The sequence below is a fragment of the Hippocampus bargibanti genome, linkage group LG18 (assembly GCF_051943395.1).
Source record: "Hippocampus bargibanti isolate YZ-2025 linkage group LG18, ASM5194339v1, whole genome shotgun sequence".
Classification (NCBI taxonomy): domain Eukaryota; kingdom Metazoa; phylum Chordata; class Actinopteri; order Syngnathiformes; family Syngnathidae; genus Hippocampus; species Hippocampus bargibanti.
Window position 1 is genome coordinate 15612899 of NC_142751.1, and position 19872 is coordinate 15632770.

The 19872-nt window shown below is 39.8% G+C and overlaps 3 protein-coding genes across 3 annotated transcripts in view; all 3 read left to right on the plus strand.

The window, feature by feature from the left end:
- bcr (BCR activator of RhoGEF and GTPase) overlaps nucleotides 1–10581 on the plus strand; it is a 34234-nt gene extending 23653 nt beyond the window's left edge. Inside the window, exons 9-23 of the mRNA XM_089020450.1 lie at nucleotides 473–594; nucleotides 672–837; nucleotides 919–1038; nucleotides 2034–2109; nucleotides 2198–2302; nucleotides 2395–2469; nucleotides 2975–3072; nucleotides 3631–3762; nucleotides 4614–4673; nucleotides 4792–4901; nucleotides 5290–5429; nucleotides 5503–5637; nucleotides 5723–5828; nucleotides 6899–7061; nucleotides 7653–10581. Coding sequence (XP_088876576.1) covers nucleotides 473–594; nucleotides 672–837; nucleotides 919–1038; nucleotides 2034–2109; nucleotides 2198–2302; nucleotides 2395–2469; nucleotides 2975–3072; nucleotides 3631–3762; nucleotides 4614–4673; nucleotides 4792–4901; nucleotides 5290–5429; nucleotides 5503–5637; nucleotides 5723–5828; nucleotides 6899–7061; nucleotides 7653–7742 — 1698 coding nt within the window. The 3' untranslated portion in view covers nucleotides 7743–10581. The remainder of the gene's footprint in view (nucleotides 1–472; nucleotides 595–671; nucleotides 838–918; nucleotides 1039–2033; nucleotides 2110–2197; nucleotides 2303–2394; nucleotides 2470–2974; nucleotides 3073–3630; nucleotides 3763–4613; nucleotides 4674–4791; nucleotides 4902–5289; nucleotides 5430–5502; nucleotides 5638–5722; nucleotides 5829–6898; nucleotides 7062–7652) is intronic.
- A 416-nt stretch (nucleotides 10582–10997) lies between these two features.
- Nucleotides 10998–17687, plus strand: LOC148884943 (adenosine receptor A2b-like). The gene is made up of 5 exons (XM_089020909.1): nucleotides 10998–11430; nucleotides 12408–12749; nucleotides 13315–13446; nucleotides 14351–14454; nucleotides 14923–17687. Exons 2-5 carry the CDS (start codon nucleotides 12547–12549, stop codon nucleotides 15765–15767), a joined length of 1284 nt encoding a protein of 427 aa, XP_088877035.1. The 5' UTR covers nucleotides 10998–11430; nucleotides 12408–12546; the 3' UTR covers nucleotides 15768–17687.
- A 105-nt stretch (nucleotides 17688–17792) lies between these two features.
- On the plus strand, nucleotides 17793–19754 carry LOC148884944 (small nuclear ribonucleoprotein Sm D3). Its single transcript, XM_089020264.1, has 4 exons — nucleotides 17793–17914; nucleotides 18480–18615; nucleotides 18811–19003; nucleotides 19552–19754. Exons 2-4 carry the CDS (start codon nucleotides 18490–18492, stop codon nucleotides 19614–19616), a joined length of 384 nt encoding a protein of 127 aa, XP_088876390.1. The 5' UTR covers nucleotides 17793–17914; nucleotides 18480–18489; the 3' UTR covers nucleotides 19617–19754.
- Nucleotides 19755–19872: the final 118 nt, after the last annotated feature.

Sequence of the window (19872 nt, forward strand, 5' to 3'; positions counted from 1 at the left end):
GCATTAATACGACAATATAAACGTTCAAATAAACGTCGATTGACGTTCTGTAAATGTCATCATTGTAAAACGTTTATCTTGACATTACCGCCCTCTTTCGGTGCAGGTTGGTATTGCAGCCTCATTACGTAGTCTGACATCAGCGAAAAGTGCAGATAAAAAAAATATAGTATATGTATATATTTTCATACATTGTTTCATTGTTCCTTCGCACAGTTCATCAAATATTCATGAAGGAAATAGTTTATATATACAGTAAATCACTGGATTCAATAGTTTACGTTTTTGTACATAATTTAGAAGAATTCTGTCTTTTTGTTGTTGCTTTTTGATTTCTAGTCCATGAGTTATGAAAATCATTTTTTTTAATGTTTGATTTCTTTGGACAGCACAAATAATAATAATAATCCATTCAACGATATTTACCTCTTTCCATATTTGTATTTGTATTTTATTTTTTCCTCATCCATAGAATCGCCAGCTCCTGAAGGACAGTTTCATGGTGGAGCTGGTGGAGGGAGCCAGAAAACTGCGACACGTCTTCCTTTTCACCGACTTGCTGCTGTGCGCCAAATTGAAAAAACAAATTGCAGGGTAAAAAACAAATGATAATGATCATAATAAACGCGGCGATTTTTATCAAAATGATTTTTGCTTTCATCCCCTTGCAGTAAAAACCAACAATATGACAGCAAGTGGTACGTCCCGCTGAGCGAGCTGACCTTCCAGGGCTCGGATGAGACGGAAGCGCTCACAATCCCGCAGGTCCCAGACGAAGAACTGGATGCCATGAAGGTGAAGATCTCACAACTGCGCAGTGAGATGCAAAGAGAAAAGGTAGACCGCAAAGATAGGGGGGAAAAAAAAGATTTTTAGTGAGACGTTTCCTGCTGAGATCTGTTTTCACGTCCATTTCAGAGAGCCAACAAAGGTTCAAAGGTCATAGACCGCCTAAGGAAGAAGCTGTCCGAGCAGGAATCGCTGCTGCTCCTAACATCTCCCAGCATGCACCTCAGAGTCTACAACAAAAGTGGCAAGGTATTTTTTGTAGGTTATTTTTGGCATTTGCTGCTTATTGGCGTTCCTCAGGGCTCTGTTTTCAATCCCTTGTTGTTCATTGTTTTCTATTGCTTCATTTGTTTTTGCATGTATTAGGTATATGAACAAATGCTGACAAAATATACACGATACATTTTCACAGGAAAAAAATATTTTGTGTCAAGAAAAAATATGTATTTAAAAAAATGGAATAATCAAATCTGAATGTACTTGAAATGACACTGATATTCTGATATCATAAGAGAATGCGCGCTTAAGTAAAACTTGTCGACATTCTTTAGATTTTCGATTTTTACACAGCTACTTACCTATTTTTGTGGTTCTTTTTATTTTAATAATAATAATATTATTATTATTATTATTATTATTATTATTATTAATAATAATACATTTCATTAATAAGCACCTTTCAAAACTCTCAAGGTGACTTTACAATCACAGGATCAGTTTTTCTGCGGGTGAGCAGCAGCGGCTACATGCGCCAGCGTTCACTCAACCCAGAAGTAACTCAAATAGATAGAAAGCTAGCTAGATAACAGATAACTAATAGCTAGCTAGCTAGCTAGCCAGATAGCTAATAGATAGCAAAAGGATAGTAAATGGATAGCTTTATGCAAACATTGGTGGCTTTTTTATATTAACTCATTCACTGTCATTCACCAATTTATTCAGAAATTGAAAATATGACATTTCCGAATTTGTTTGTTTTTTTTTTTTCATGCTTGGGTGCCGATAAAGCGCTGGCCATGGCCTCTGGCAATGATGTTTCTTTTCCACAAGGGGGCAGCATTTCCCTTTTTGTTCCATGTTAGCGCTATGTTCCAACTTCATCTGTTGTTAATGCGCTATATAAAGCAATATGTATGGATGTATCGCATCGTATTTTGCTCACCCTCATATAAGTCCAGACGCACATCATTTAGGAATGAACTTGTTTGTGTGACAACCGATTTTTTTTGTGTGTGTCATTTCAGAGCTACAGCTTCCTCATTTCATCGGACTACGAGCGCGCCGAATGGAAAGAGCTCATCAAAGAGCAGCAGAAGAAATGTGCGTTGTTGTCATCCAATGGCGAGCGACGCCGAGCTCCATTTTGCCATTGCCTCCTTCAATGATTGTCGCCATTTTCTCGCCAAAGGTTTCAAAGCCGCCTCCTTAACGTCCATGGAGCTCCAAATGTTGACCAACTCGTGCGTCAAGCTTCAAACGGTCCATCACATCCCGCTTAGCATCAACAAAGAAGGTGAGGGTCTTCTCGTTGACGTTGATTCAACACAAAGTAGCTTTTTTTCATATATTTTTTATTATTATGATATCTTGGATTCCACTTTCCAGAGGAAGAAGCGCCAGGTCTCTGCGGCTTCCTGAATGTAATCGTCCACTCCGCTTCTGGCCTCAAACAGAGCTTGAGTGAGTCACGGCGTCCATACACAACAGATAATTTCTCATAAATATAAAATTATTTTTCGGGTTCAAGATAAACGCCGCCTTTAGCTTGTTAGTCCGCTTATTATTAAAGATTCGCCGTCCAGGGTTTTTGTCATTGTCACTCAAATTTCAGGACCCACAGAATATTGAGTCCTAGGACCACATAAACATCCAGTACAGCGTTAGAAACCTTAGACTCTCTTCTTTCATCAGAAAAAAGAGTTAATTCCTAAATTATATAGGTCTGGAGTTATAGGTGCTTGAAATGAGGGCGGCTCTCCAAAATACAATGCAATGTAAACATTGGTTTATATAGCGCTTTTAGAACAGCTGAAGCTGGAATGAAGCGCTAGCATGGAAAAAAGAGAAATGCTGCCCCCTTCTGGAAAAGAAAAAACATGGCCAGTGCTTTATCGGCACGCAAGCATGAAAAAAACAAAACCCAGGCCTTGAGTTTGACAACAATGACGTCATGTATTCCTTTCAGATCTCTACTGCACGTTGGAGGTGGATTCTTTCGGCTTCTTTTCAAATAAAGCCAAGACGAGAGTCTATCGATACACCACGGAACCCAAATGGAACGAGGTGAGAGACGGAATATCTTGTTTATAATAATACGTAATAATCATTTCTAAGCGCCTTTCAAAACTCTCAAGGTCACTTTACAGTCACAGGATAAGTTGTTTCTGCAGGTGAGCTGCGGCAGCCACACGCGCCAACATTCATTCAACCCAAGTTCTGTTCAAGTCTGGAGTTATATGAGCTTGAAATGGGGGCGGCTGTACAAAATACAATCCATACATATTGATTTATGCAGCGCTTTAACAACAGCTGTAGCTGGAACAAAACATGGATAAAAGGCAAATGCTGCCACCTTTTTTCCCCCCAGAGGTCTGACCAGTGCTTTATCAACACCCTTGCAAGAAAAAAACCAAACCGAACAAATTGGTGGGGAACGATTGCCGAATAAATTGGAGTTAAATGTCTTTTGTTTGCCTTGAAATCTCGTTTTCTATTGTTGAGTCTGTCTGTCTTTCTATGTGTCCATTTTGTCTGTCCTGACGGAGTTAGCGTGAGGACAGACAAGTCCTCAGCGTCTTCCTCACAGATGCGCTTTCTTCTTCTTCTTCTTGTCCTGCGCAGGAGTTTGAGATCGAACTGGAGGGCTCGCAGACCCTGCGGCTGCTCTGCTACGAGAAGTGCTACAATAAGAGCAAGCAGAACAAAGAGGACGGCGAGAGCATGGACCGCATCATGGGAAAAGGACAAATCCCGGTAGGACATCACGTCACCTTATGTTCCGCGGACCACCGAATGCACATGATTGTCCCGTGAATGACTTTAATCAAGCGTGAATTGTCTGATTGGATGTCAGAGTTGGCAAATGCGTTTTGCGTTGTGATGCGATTGTGAATGACGGCGCCATCTACTGGTTTCTCCTCTCACACAATCGCTGCGCAGATGACGTCATGTCAACATGAGTGCTGTTGATGCTGCACAAAAAGCGCCAGCGTCCTTGACAAAAGACAAAGATTGTTCTTGTCATTTATTTAAATGTCTCTTTTAATAGATGTGTACATAGAATAAATGAGAGGGGGGAGTACTTTTTATTGTTGACAATGATGGTCACAAAATGGCCACCTGGAGACAAAAAAGGTGCTAAATTGTATTGCATCATGGAAACAATTTCATTATTTGTTTTTCTTTCCGATTTGGATTTAAAAAAAAAAATTGACTATGAGACAAAAAAAAGCGATAAATTGTACTGTATAATGGGAACAATTTCATTATTATTTATTATTTTGCGATTTGGATAAAAAAAATCAAACCCGTACATAAAAAAAGTGATAAGTTGTACTGCGTAATGGAAACGATTTCATTATTAATCTTTCATTATAATTATTTTTTGCATTTTGAATTAAAAAAATCAAACTCTGAGACCAAAAAATGATCAATTGTACTGCATAATAGAAACAATTTCATTATTAATCTTTCATCATACTTATTTTTTAATTGTGAATTAAAAAAACTGTGATCCGTGATTTACTGTGTGATGGCAACAATTTCATGATTGTTCTTTTATTTTCTGCGGATTTTTTTTTTCTGTATTTGTTTCCCCCACTCAGCTGGAGCCTCAGGCCCTCCAAGGAAAAGACTGGCAAAGGACCGTCATTCCGATGAACGGGGTGCGTCAATCAAACGTCTATTTTTTCCTTCCGACTTTTGTCCCACTAAGCCGATTGCGCATCCTCTCCTTCTGTTGTTTGGCCATTTTCTAACGCCAGTCCCGATTGTCCGTGACAGATTGAGGTCAAACTATCCATGAAGTTGACCAGCCGCGAGTTCAGCCTGAAGCGAATGCCCTCGCGGAAACCCATGGGGGTGTTCGGAGTCAAGATCTCCACCGTCACCAAGTGAGTTTTGGGCTCGCGTCATCTTCGCCTACAAAATAATTATTATAATTATACATTTCATTTCTAAGCACCTTTCAAAACTCAAGGTCACTTTACAGTCACAACGTTCACTCAAACCGGAATAACTCAAATAGATAGAAAGTTAGCTAGCTAGCTAGCTAGCTAATAGATAACTAATAGATAGTTAGCTAGCTAGTTATATAGCGTATAGATAGGAAAATTGATAGCTAGCTAGGTAGCCAGCTAAGTAGATGATCATCATGATGATCATGATGAAAGTGTCCATCGTAGTATAGAATCCATATAAGACTGTTGCTCAGTCTTAATTTCCTCAAAGTGCATGTGGATTCTTCTGATTTTTGTGCCTTTTTCTTTTAATTTGATGCAGACGAGAGCGTTCCAAGGTGCCCTACATCGTCCGCCAGTGCTTGGAGGAAATCGAGAGGAGAGGAATGGAGGAGGTGGGCATCTATCGGGTATCAGGAGTGGCCACCGATATTCAAGCCCTCAAGACGGCCTTTGATACCAGTGAGTACGCTTGTTCAGGTTGAGACAAATTGAAATTGAATGTGAACGTGAGGACTTTGATGTGGATTTGTAGATCACAAAGACGTCTCGGTGATGATGAGCGAGATGGACGTCAACGCCATCGCCGGCACTTTGAAATTGTACTTCCGAGAACTGCCCGAGCCGCTCTTCACCGATGAGCTATACCCCAATTTTGCTGGCGGCATCAGTGCGTTGTTGTGTATTGATTTATTATTATTTTTTTTTATTGATGATTGGTGATGGTTGATTTGTGATTGACTTGTCTTGTGCAGCTCTGTCTGATAGCGTCGCCAAAGAGAGCTGCATGTTGAACCTGCTGCTGTCGCTACCGGAGCCCAACTTGGTCACCTTTCTTTTCCTCTTGGATCACCTGAAGAGGTCACAATTCAATGTTGTTCCAAAAAAATGAATACAAATACACCAACGGTTACATTAAGTGCTTCATGCTAACATGTAGCCACAATACACAATTCATAAAAGAACAGCAAATGCCACCTGAATGAACAATGCTTATAAATGAAAGGTATTATTATTATTAATAATAATAATAATACTTAATTATAGGTAATTTGAAAGTCCAGTCTTATTTATTTTATGCATTTATGTATTTATTTATATATTTATCTATCGCGATAGCTAGTTACGTATCTATGTATCTAGCTACATATCTATCTAGCTAGCTACTTATCTTTCTCGCTCGTTACATATCTTTCTAGCTAGCTTGCTAATTACATATCTAGCTATCTAGCTATCTCGGTAGCTAGTTACATATCTATCTATCTAGCTAGCTAAATGTCTTTCTCGCTTGTTACTTATCTTTCTAGCTAGCTTGCTAATGACATATCTAGCTATCTAGATACCTAGCTATTACATTCGTTACATTCTAGCTAGCTAGCTAGTTACATATCTGTCTCGCTACCTACATATCTATCTCACTAACAACATATCTTTCTAGCTAGCTAATGAGCTGGCTAATTACATATCCATCTATCCATCCATCTGTTTTTATTTATGTATTTATTTTAATTTAAATATATTAACATGAAAAATTGTACTTATACGTATAATTAGAAGGACTTTAAAATGTATTTGACAGCAGCACTACATTTCCCAGAATACCTTGCTCTACCCAAGTCTTTAAAATGGCCGCCCACACAATTGTGGACATTTTGTTTGGCGCGCATTCATCCTCACTTTGATTTCATTCCTCTTTGCCGTTAATTCCGTCATGAAATGAAATTGAAAGCAGCCTCGTCCGTCCATCGCGAATAACACCTCCTGGTTACCATGGAGATGCAGATGAATGAAAAGGCCGGGGGGCCGACGTGGGCGTCGCTACGGTCCGGATAACGTCTCTTTTTGCAGCCACTGTCAAGTGTGGCGACCGCTCGTCATTTTCAAGTGGCGTTGCCATCCTGCTCAGAACGTTGCTTTTTCTTCTGTCTCAGGGTGGCGGAAAAAGAAAGCGTCAACAAGATGTCCCTCCACAACCTGGCGACCGTCTTTGGCCCCACACTTTTGAGGCCGGCCGAAAAGGACAGTAAGATCCCCACCAATCCCACACAGCCCATCAGCATGGGGGACAGCTGGTCCCTGGAGGTCATGGCGCAGGTCAGAAAAACACACACACACACACACACACACTTGCCGACATAGACCCTCACCAACTACTAATAATAATAATCATAATAATAATAATAATCATCATCATCATCATAATAATAATTACAATACTACTACTACTACTACTACTACTAATAATAATAATAATCACAATAATAAAAAAAAAAAATAATAATAATATTTACAATACTACTACTACCACCAATATTAATTACAATAACAATACTACTATTTTGAATGGATTTCGACTTACGACCATTTTGACTTACGACTGTTTGATCGGAACGGAACTCGGTCGTAAGTCGGATGTTACCTGTATATTGGTTTATATTGCGCTTTAACAACAGATGAAACAGGAACAAAGTGCTAACATGGAAAAAAAAGGAAATGCTACCCCCTTGTGGAAAAGAAAAAAACTTTTCCAGAGGCCATGGCCAGTGCTTTATCAGCACCCAAACAAGAAAACAAATTTGGGAATGGCACTCTGTCATATTTAAAATTTTTGAATACATTCGTTTGGCAGTGAATGAGATATGTATTTATTTCTTGACATTTTTGTCCGCAAACTGCGTTTTTCAGGTCCAGGTGCTGCTGTATTTCCTCCAGTTGGAGACCATCCCCACACCAGACAGCAAACGACAGAGCATCCTTTTCTCCACTGAGGTATAAAGAAAAAAGTTGTTTACCTCGAGCCGTGATGGAGCGACGGAGCGGAAGGACGTATTTGCTCGAAATGACCTTTACTCGAGTACTTTTTTTGTTTTATGACTACATCCAGCACAACCGTGAAGGATTTTTTTTTTACCTAACCACAAGAGGACGCCATTGAGCCTTTCCGAGCATCCATCCATTTTTGGGAATCCCATTTTCTTGCCACTACATTCCACATATCAGTCACATCAAACAAAATCCTGGAAAAGCTTGTTTTTTTTCTAATGTCGGACAATGGTAAAAAAAAAACCTTGACAAAACATGGCCGTCCACAGATTTGCTTTTTTTTCGCCCCCCCACAAAAGAATGAGAGGAACCAAGAATAGGACAAAACTGTCGCAGTTTTCCAAGCCTGCAGTCGTCCTGCATTCGTCCTGCCGCGACAACTTGAAAGACGATGACGAAGGCGCATTCCTAAAGGACCACAATTCCACTTGCCTGCGGTTTGGCATCTTATCTCTCTCTACCTATGTGTCTCCCCGTTAGCTTAAATAGCCGGGAAGCCATCTATTTTCTAATCACGCTAATTTTGCCTCCTTTGTCACGTTAGACTTTCTTGTTAAACGTTGCTGCCGCGTTTCTTGTTGTACATAATCGTCATTTTATGTATTTATTTTTTTGATCTTCACTTTTGAAATGTAATTTATTGCAGGGTCTTCGAGGAGCGACTTTTTTTGTTTTTCTATGTGTACGTGAAGCAGTTTGATGACAGCGAGTTAGCCTTGACTTGAAGAAGCAAGAATTTAGCCTTCTTTAATTTGATTTACATTTTTTTGGGGGACACTTGTCGTGACATCCACATCCCAAAATGACCTTCTTTTTTGTGGGAACAAACAAATGGGAGGGGTTAACTCATTCACTGCCAGATGTGCAAACATGTGTCCACTCCAGTGCCAGGGTCACTTGAATTCCACAGAATATTGAGTTGTAGGACTACTCATGGGTGTCAAAGTCATGTTTTGCCGCAGGCCACATTCTAGTTACTAGACATTCAAATGTTTATTTCCTTCCACATATTACATATAGAGCGCACAACAAATTAATGCATAGCTCGTTTTCTAATTTGAAGTACAAAATAATGACAGTTATTGTGGTTTACATGGGACAATTTGACATTTTGGTTCAGACTTCAACAAGCATAATGACACTTGACATGCTTGATTTGCTTTCGCGGGCCGAATAAAATGATATGGCGGACCAATCTTGGCCCCCGGGCCTTGACTTTATTGACTGCATAAGCATTCAATACAGCGTTAGAAACCTTAGACTCTCTTCTTTCATCAGGAAAAAAAAAGAGTTAATTCCTAAATGATATGGGTCTGGAGTTATCTGAGCTTGAAATGGGGGCGGCTGTCCAAAATACAATGCAATACATATAATATTGGTTTATATAGCGCTTTAACAACAGCTGAAGCTGGAACAAAGCGCTAACATGGGCAAAAGAAAAATGCGGCCCCCTTGCGGAAGGGAAAAAACATTGCCAGAGGTCTGACCAGCGCTTTATCGGCACCCCCCGCAAGCAAAACCAAAACCTGAACACATTCGGGAATGGTGCTCCACGCCATATTTTCAATTCCCGTATAAATTGGTGAATGGCAGTGAATGGATACATATCTTGCATTTCTGTGCTTCGACTTGAAACGCATGGATGTGAATGTACCACATAGCACACCGGCCATTTTGTCTCGCCATCCGAAGAGAAGAGAGAGCACAATGGCAGTGGAGCGTCCCGTCGCTTTCACCTCCGCCAGCATCCTGACGTCCGCCGTTCAATGATGCCGCAGCCTGGTTTACTAGCACATATTTTGGCCTTGCGTAGCTCGCGTACACCCGTTTCGGAATCCAAACGCCGACGTCCGTCCCTCCGTCCCCGAATGCCTTCACCGCTCTGACCCTGTCGTGCCTCCACGTGGCTTTTTGTTGAGCCAGACGCCGACAGCGTTGCCTTTATTTTTTAACGCCGTAGACAGCCGCACGTTTCTTCACAAACGACTAAGACAGGACCTTGAAAATATCAGAACTCGGTCTTAGCTTCCCGAACGATCACCCTTCTTCTCACGCCGATGCTGTAAATTGAACTTTTGAAGTATTAACGGGGACGAAGGAGAGTCTAAAATCTTGTCCGTGTCCTTACTTTAGCTCCTTTTATGCCTTTTTGACTTGTATTTATTGTTGGGGTCTTGGAATAGAACGTCTGCTGGCTCTATTTATTTGTAATATCTTTGAAGGAATAAATTAATGTCAAGGTCAAGTCAAAAAATGGGGGGGGGGTGTCATGATCTGTTGAAATCACCGACGTTTTGGAAACAAACAAGCTGATGGATGGCTGGCTGGAGAGCTAGCCAAGCAGCTAGATAGCGAAATGGAGCAAAGAAAGCCAAAGAAAAAGCAATTGGTGGAAAAATGAGGTATGATGAAGATTAGCTAACTAACTATCTCGCTAGCTATTGGTTCTAGAGCTATCTAGGTGGTTGGCTATCTAGCTAGCTTGAGAGTTTTGAAAGGCGCTTAGAAATCAAATGTATTATTATTATTATTATTACCTTGATGTGACTTTGTCATTATTGATCTTGTGATCCCGTAGCGTCAGTGTACAAGCAGCACTTTCCGCGCTGCACATCCATTCTGACCTACTTTTTACCGCTGCGGTTGCTTAAGTATCGCTACGGCTTGGTTAGCTTCCCAAGTGCAGACATTAGGACTAATAATAATAATAATAATAAAACTTTATATTTTAAGTGCCTTTCAAAGCTCTCAAGGACACTTTACAGTCACAGACAGGCATGAATGGATGGATTTGCCTGGCACCATTTAAAACAATAACATATATACAAATAAAAATAACCAAGTTTGGATGTTCTAGTAGTCTTTTGCATTGTTTTGCTCATGCTACCGTAGTTGGTGTTCTTTTCTAGTTTATTTTTTGATATATAACAATAAGCCAAGACTGTATAATTTCTCTCAGTATGCAGTCAATAGAAGGGACCTTTTTTCAACACGCCTACTTAAAAAAATGTTTTTTTTAATCTATTTATTTATTTTTTTTACTTGAAATGAAGCATTGAAGTTGATGTGTTTTGGGTGTGTTTTCTTAGTGACACATAGGCGCAAACGCTGGTGGCGAATGGTGGCCATCGATTGACAGCGCCGAGGCAGATCCACTTTATCAGGACGTGCAGGATGTCCTTATCATTTCCTTCCGAGCCGACAGCCAGCATGATCATTACCCGTTCTTTTTTTTGCCTGAGCAGTCATCTGGAAGATGGACAAACAAGAAAGGCCCCCCGCCCCCACCTTGATCACTATAGTTTCACTCAGAGCCTGAAAACAAAACACTCTGTGAAGGAAATTTCGTGTAACTTTACATCATTCATGTTTACGTAGCCTCTATGGTTTTTGGTTTTGGGTTGTTTTTTGTTTTTCTCTCGACCCCTCCCCATTGTTGGATTCCCAACCAGCGAGATCAAGCATTTTTGTCATTCCTCTAGGATCTAGGAAGGATTCTGACGTGGTGGGAAACAAAAGGCAAAGTAGGACTTTGGTCCGCTGTACGTGTGTGTCAATTGGGATCAGCGCAGCGACGGCGGTGAAAAGAGAACAATGAATGGAAAACGCTCGCAGAGGATGCAGCCGCCGTTGAATATGGGTAAGAAGTATTTATGCGTACGTACGCCAATCCTTTGATTAGTTTTTGTCAAATGGACTTCCCGACCGACCGAAACATCTCCAAAGAATCTGCGGGCGGCCATTTTGATTTTTCATGATGGTGACCATTTCTAAATCGGATAACCGATTAATTATTTTTATTCGTGTATTTATTTAGCTGATTATTTTTTTATTTATCTGATTGTTTATTTCTTCATTTATTTTTATTCATGTATTTATCTGATTGTTTATTTATTTATCTGATTATTTTTTATTTATCTGATTATTTATTACTTTTTTTATTCATGTATTTATTTATCTGATTATTTTTTTATCTCATTTTTTATTACTTTATTTTTATTCAGGTATTGATTTATCTGATTGTTTATTTATTTATTTATCTGATATTTTGTGTATTATAGTATTCATTTAATTATTCATTTATTTATTTATTTTTAAATTGTGTCCTTAAGCTTGATGTAAAAATGCCTTCCTTACGATGCGTTATTCTTAGCACGCTATTATTATTGTTATTATTATTATTATTATTATTATTGTTATTATTGTTGTTGTTGTTGGATTGAATTTTCCTTGATTACTCTCGCAGTGGAAAAATTTACATTTCACAGCAGCAAAGTTTTAAAAGGAATGAAAGTAGAAATAGCACAAGAACATTCACATACTGGCCCATTATTTTGATGGTGTCATTATCATTAAAGGAAGGGTCGAGGGTCAAGGGTGATACAGTACGACGCGTACGTGCGCGCTCAGCTTTCAGGAAATTTTATTCTGTTGCCAGAATAAAAAAGATGTATTGTCTGCTTTGCTCTTGTGTGAGAAACTAACGGCTCCACCTTGTCACAGAGAGATAGATGGCTTTTAAGTGTGTGCGTGCGTGCGTGCGTGTGTGCGTGCGTGCGTGAAAACCTGTTGTTTGTACAGTAGCTCAGACTGTGTTTTCTCTTGTTTCCTGGCCAGATGACTTCCCATGAATTTGTGGCTAAAACCTCCCTCCCCCCCCCAAAAAAAACAAAAACCTGGTATCGGTGTCCACTTGCTAGCGATTGCGCGCATGTAAGCGTGAGATGCGGAGAAAAGCGCAAAAGAGGACAGCAGAATGATGCTGAAGAATTCCCAACTGGTCTACATTGGCCTGGAACTGGCCATCGCCTGCCTGGCCGTGGCCGGGAATATTTTGGTGTGCTGGGCCGTGTGCCTTAACTCCAATTTGCAAAGCATCACCAACTTGTTTGTGGTGTCGCTGGCGGCGGCTGACATTGCTGTGGGCCTGCTGGCTATCCCCTTCGCCATCACTATCAGGTAAATACTTTAGTTGCTTTTGTGTGGATGGCTTTTGAGGAGTTTTTTTTTTACAGAATTGGCGAAAGATTTTAGTCGACTATAAAAGTTGACTCAAGGACTTGAAATGAAAAGCCTTTGACTTCAAGTCAATGCGGGTGGCAATGAAAAGCAATCGGATCCAAAAATAAGAAGGACAAGAAAGCCTTTACAAGTTCCACAATGAAGACATTTGCAAATGGCTTTCAATTCAATCTAGCCAATCTTTTTTTTTTTAAATAATACCAGTGTCTGAACCCTATCAAAGTGTTATCAAAGCTTTATTTGTATTTTTATTTATACCTTTATTGTCAAATATGCTAATATGCATGACATAGAGCACAGATTATGACAAAAAGTTAGCGGACACCAGGAAGTAATAAAGAATTAATAAAGAAGTTGTCGGCCACCCGGGGCCGAGACGTTTTGAAAGTTGTACGCCCGACATGAAAGTTGTACGCCCCGGGCCTCCGGGCAGACGTTATTTCAAACACTGATAATACGCAAAATAACTCCTTTCCAAAATGTGTCTTCCATCCAACGCCAGCACTGGCTTTTGCGCCGACTTCCACGGATGCCTTTTCATCGCTTGCTTTGTTCTGGTGTTGACCCAGAGCTCCATTTTTAGCCTGCTAGCCATCGCCGTGGATCGCTACATCGCCATCAAGAACCCACTAAGGTAAGACAACGCAAGAAAAAAACAGTTGAAACTTTGCTTTTATGTGCTGGTTGTCTGTGAAAATAATTCAAAAGAAGATGCACAAATCAATAGTGGGTTTGATATTCTTCATAATCTTCTTGGGAATATTCTTGATAATATTCCTCATCATATTCTTTGTAATATTCTTCAAAATATTCTTAGTAATAATTGTGGAATACTATTTTGAATAATATTCAGAATATTCTGAATATTTTTGTTATTATTCGGAATATTATTTGTAATATTATTCTGAATATTTCTCATTATATTCTTCATAATATTGTTTGTAATATTATTTGGAATATTATTCAGAATATTATTTGTAATATTCTTCTGAATATTTTTTGAAATATTCTTCAGAATATTATTTGTAATATTCTTTGCAATGTTATTTGAAATATTCTTCTGAATATTTTTTGTAATATTATTCAGAATATTATTCGAAATATTCTTTGGAATATTCTTGAGAATATGTTTTTGAATATTCTTCTGAATATTCTTTCCCAACGACACGCCACAGACTTGAGCTGTTGAAACGTGCTTCATTAAAACCAAAGTACAGTCCATTCTTCCACCGCTGAGAAGGATATTCCATCTCGCGTAAGCCACTGCGGGTGACTTATTTGCATAAGCGGTTGCATAACATCTTGTTTTTTTTTTCACTTTCTTCGCCTCATCAAGTTAAATCTCTATTAGAACTTTTAAAACGTTCGCTGCAGCGTGATGGCTGTTTACCAAAAATGTACATCATATACAACAAACAGAAGATATGTAACATATACTTTTTTTTCAATAATTTACCCTTCACAACTCACTAATAACTGAGCATATATTGTCTGGTCGCAAAGCAACATTGTCTTTGTCCTGTTTTTTTTTTTCTCAGGTATCACAGCCTGGTAACTAGCCAGAGGGCAAAAGGTATCATTGCATTTTGTTGGCTCCTCTCGGTCAGCATCGGTCTGACCCCAATGCTGGGCTGGAATAAAGGTCAGTGCTTTTCATTATACAATTTAAAATTAATAAATAGACTCTCCCCAACTTACAAACGAGACGCGTTCCGAACTGTCGTTCGTACTATGAATTTGTTTGTAAGTTGCATCAGTGCTATACGTTGTATGGGATGTATGTTTAAGGCTTATATACGTAACCTGTATTGGTTTGTACTGAAAAATAAACATTTAATAAAATATATGCTCTATAAAGATACGTACATGTACATGCTAGCTGGCTATTTGCATTCTAATAAGCCCTGAAGATAGATTCCATACAAAATATAGCACTGAAGCAACTTACAACCGAATTCAACTTAGGAACACCCGTTCGAAATGTATCTCGTGTGTAAGTTGGGGAGCATCTGTAATACGATTGTATGGCAATCACTGCCGATAATCCGTAGTAGCCAATAACTCCCGCCACCGCCAGAGTTGTCATTGACATTGTCATTGTTCATCACAGGATGGAACTCCACCGCCGCGTCCACCGGCAGTTGTCCCGAAGGCTTGACCGAGTGCCTCTTTGAGGAAGTGGTGACAATGGACTACATGATCTACTTTAACTTCTTTGGTTGCGTGTTGCTGCCCCTGGTGGTCATGCTGGTGATCTACGTTCATATCTTCATGGCCGCCCGCCGCCAACTGCGTCTGATGGGCCTGAAGAAAGTCTCCCCTCTCACTCCCTCTCGTGGCCTCAAAGAATCATCTTTGTTTCGCTCCACCCTTCACAAGGAGGTGCACGCTGCCCAATCTCTGGCCATCATCGTGGGCCTGTTTGCTTTATGTTGGCTCCCCGTGCACCTCCTCAACTGTTTCAACTACCTGTGTGACAGCTGCCAACGTCCTCACATCTGGCTGATGAACATCGCCATCATCTTGTCCCACGCCAACTCCGTCGTCAACCCTCTCATCTACGCCTATCGCATCCGTGAGTTCCGACAGACGTTTCGGAGAATTGTCCGCCAGCACGTTCTCAGTCGGACGGACAACTGCCGCGTCTGGGTCGCTAGCGGCGATGGCCGGGATATGAGGAGCGGCGACGGCATCAAGCGGACTTCCTCGCGCATCAGTAAAGAGGACTCGTCGGGCGGCACCGTGGTCAACAGCTACATCCTGGACTCCAGCCAGTGGTCTTTGGGTATTTTACCAAACGGTTGCATCGCCAACGCAAACGGAACGGCGGCGCAGCAGTCGAATGGCAACAACGATGAGGAAGTGAGAGACATCGGGAGTTCCATTTCCTTTGTCAATGTCCAAGCTCTCTCCTACATGCAAAGCCACCCCACGGAATTGACACAAGTGTCGTAGACACAACACGAGGCATCTTATCGAATACAAACGATACAAATATTGTGACTGGAAATAAAGGAAATGGAATTTATGCGTTTCAAGGTCATGAAAAACACATCAGAGGTAACATCAGCATTTAAGGATCGTTGAGACTTTCAAAAATCTGTTTTTATTTTATTGCCTCTTCATATTTGTTCATGTGATGTTAAAAATACATGCCAGTGTGTACTTTCTGGAAAATTAATTGACTACAAGCAGATAATATTCACGCCATTTGTATCTAACCCGGTCACGGATGACGTCACGTACTGATGTCCAAAAAGCGTTTATTATGGAACACCGTTAAAACTAAACGACATTTAAAATAAAAATCGACATTACTACAATATGTTCAGCAAGACATACGGTAAATAAGTAAATTAATAACGTTACCGTGTGCACCTTGTAAAGCGAAAGTAAAAAAACGAATGACGTTAAATGTCGGTCTCGCTCTCTCTCTCTCTCTCTCTCTCTCTCTCTCTCTCTCTCGCAATTACTCGCGTTCTCTCTCGCGATACTCTGGTACATCAAAACACGTGACATGGAACCGGAAGTGTTCATGACAAACTATTTCTAATGTTTGAGGACGATTTTAAGAAAAAAACATAAATACCAAGATTCACATAGAAACAAACACATTTTCCAAAATAACAAACCCAAATACATTCTATTTTTGTTGTCTTGGCAACCAATGGCGCCAGTTACACCAATGGAAAAATATGTGACAGGGTGTACAATAGCAGAATGGACATTTTGGGCAAATGTTTACATTTCACAAACGTCTTTCAAACTTAACCTAGTGTATTATATGTTACATTATTTGGGGGAACCATTTGAAAGTCCCCTCCGCTGGCTGGTAGTGAATCAAAAAAACATTGTTTTGCACGCTAACGGACTTTTAGTGGTTCTGTTTTGCATTCCCTGCTATCAATTATCAGACGTATCTGTTGCAATTTCAACTCTGCATAGTCTGAATTTGGGGGTTGCATTCAATAAATGACATGTTGTCCATTCTACATTTTACAAAATCCCGACTTGTTGATACAACAAATGAACTGTAAATAAGTCAAGTTGGGGAGCATGCGATGTTGAAAGGGAAGTGATCTGTAACCAAGGAACTTGTTAAATTGCAACAATTTGAGGAGTGATTTGATAACTGCTAGGCAACATGTTGACGCTTAACGGATTTTATCCCCCACATTGTATTCACCAGTAGAGCCAAAACAAAGAGCTTGTTTTATCAGGTCAAATATGAGACCATATGCCTGCAACTGAGTCACGTTTGTAGACACTGACTGCAACGAAAGACACCACACACAAATCAGCCTGCACTACAGACCACTCAACGGCTTATGTGTAAACAGCAGCCTTACACTGACGCCAACTTTAGAACTTAATGCAATGGAAATCAAATGTAGTCTTATTTAATGACCCATTTTATTGTGCCGTTACTCTTTTTTTGTTTCCTCATTAAAAATTCATTGACAGTCTGGCATTAAACAACATATGCAATTTACAGCGACACGTTTTCCGGGAGTGACACATGTGACCATGTTTGAATCGTATTTGCAATATTTATATGCGTTATTCATTTCATGCAGACACACACTTACACTGTTTGGCATCATAATTTGTGAAATTGACGCTGGCAAATTTTCCACAATTTCCACCAATTAACAAAAAAAGCACACAAACCACAATGTAGATCGTTATCTGTTGCAAACATTCAATAGACATCTAACATACCGTGCGTTAGTTTGCAGTAGTTTGAGATTTTGGCCCTCTAACTCAATACTGCCATCTGTTGCTCGACAACTTTTAAACCTGAGCAAATGTCATTTTAGATTTTTAATGTGCATTTATTAATTGAGTTAAAATACAGAATGATGTGTTTTCAGCCATGTAACGTTACATTATAAAATAAATAAAGGTGTTTACGCGAATTCAGAAGACGTTGTCAACAATGTACTGCGCTACGATAACCCGGAAGTAATACAAAATGCTGCGAATTGCATTTTGGGTAAACGGAAAAAGGCTCCAAAAGACGCAAAGAGACCGACAAGAGCACGTTGCTAAGTCTTTGGCTACAATAAGTGGAACCTAGTTTCGAAGCAATAATATTCCAGGTAAGAACGACACAAAATATTTTAAATCGATTACGAAGATATTTTAATCGAAAATAATGTAGTGCGTGTCCGGCTGAATGAGCGCCCCTTGTAATTCATTTCGTCTTCCAACATGGCTCCCTCCGTTTATGTTCAAAGTGAGAAAAGATTTACCATTCGCGTTTAATTTGATCGAATAACATAGTCTGGTTTTTGTTGGGCAGTTATCTTTTTTGCAACTTCTTTTGCCTGCTCTTTGTAGTTTGATCGCTTTGGTTTCGGGTGTTCGCTAGCCGATTGTAGCCAATGAAGCTAACCCAACACGATAGCGGCACCTAGTACCTTGTTGGCGTTTTGAAAGACCAAATCGTGAGCTCAAATGATCATTTTCAATTTCAAATTTTAAGTTCACTGCTGCAATGTGTTCACATCTTTGAATCGTAGAGGTGAAATGTTTCTGCTGTTGTCGGCTCTTCACATTTGTTGTCACCATGAACCCGGTTTTGCATACACTCAACGAAATAAGGATGCGTCCACTTGATTAGCAAAAAGAAACATGATTAATCTGTTGATGTATGTTTTCTAGCTAAGTCAAAATGTCGATTGGTGTGCCCATCAAAGTCCTGCATGAGGCCGAAGGACACATTGTGACCTGCGAGACCAACACTGGAGAGGTGTACAGAGGCAAGCTGATCGAGGCCGAAGACAACATGAACTGCCAGGTGATGCAATCCTACACATACTGTTCTTCCTCACAGTTTTTAGATTTAACAATTCATTTTGAAAGCGAGAACTGAATTGAATAAACATGGGTAAATTCAAGGGACCGTGCACAGATTCAGCATGACGCACAAGTTAACTTCAAGAAATTTCCAGTGACTTGTAAATTTGACCTTATTTGTTCATCTGCTTTGCAGATGTCGAACATCACGGTGACCTATCGGGATGGTCGTGTGGCCCAACTGGAGCAGGTGTACATCCGGGGCAGCAAGATTCGCTTCCTGATTTTACCCGACATGTTAAAAAATGCACCCATGTTGAAGAGTATGAAGAATAAAAACCAGGGCTCTGGTGCTGGCAGAGGAAAGGCAGCCATCCTCAAAGCACAAGGTGGGTAACACTCCTGGAAACCCATCACAGGTAGCACATTTTTAACTGAAAAATCGTCCACAAAGTGGGGATAAATAGGATCTGAACCACCCCCTTGTTTGATTCCCTTAAAGCAGAAACATTGTAAAGTCCTCAAAGGGCCAAACTAACCTTCAAAGAGAAAAAAAAAATAATATATATATATATATAGTAAAGTCTCGTTATATCGATATTCAAGGGAGTCCGAAAAAATATCGATATAACCGGGACTATCGATATATCCGACCCTGTTTGCATGTAATTTTCTCCGTGCGTGCATAGAAATAGTATCGATATAACCGGGACTATCGATATATCCGATATCGATATAACGAGACTTTACTGTATATATATAATCCAACAAATCTGTTTACATTATGACTGTGTGGGTTTAACGTGATAGGCTTTTGACGGTTCCTCCGTGGGTTTATTAGATTCTAGAACAAAATTGTAGGCGTGCTCATTCTCCGATGGATTGATTGTTTCCACAGTGCTGTAACCGCTAATATTATTCTCCTGTTTGTCACCAGTGGCCGCGAGAGGCAGAGGACGTGGTGGAATGGGAAGAGGAAATATGTTCCAAAAGAGGCGATAATTTTTTTCTTTTCCTTTTTTTGTATAGTTATTTTTTTTCCAAACCCACCTTCAATTGGTGATTTTGTTCTTGATCTTGTGTGTTGCAATGTATTGCTTCAAATTCGTTTTTTAATGAAAAATAAACGTTTGAAATTGATATGGTCTTTTGTTTGACTGAACTGAATTTGTATTTTTTTTTTTTACCCAGAAATATTTTTTTTCTACAGATCACTGTCTGAAAATTGAGATGAATTGACTTTTAATTGTGCAGTGCA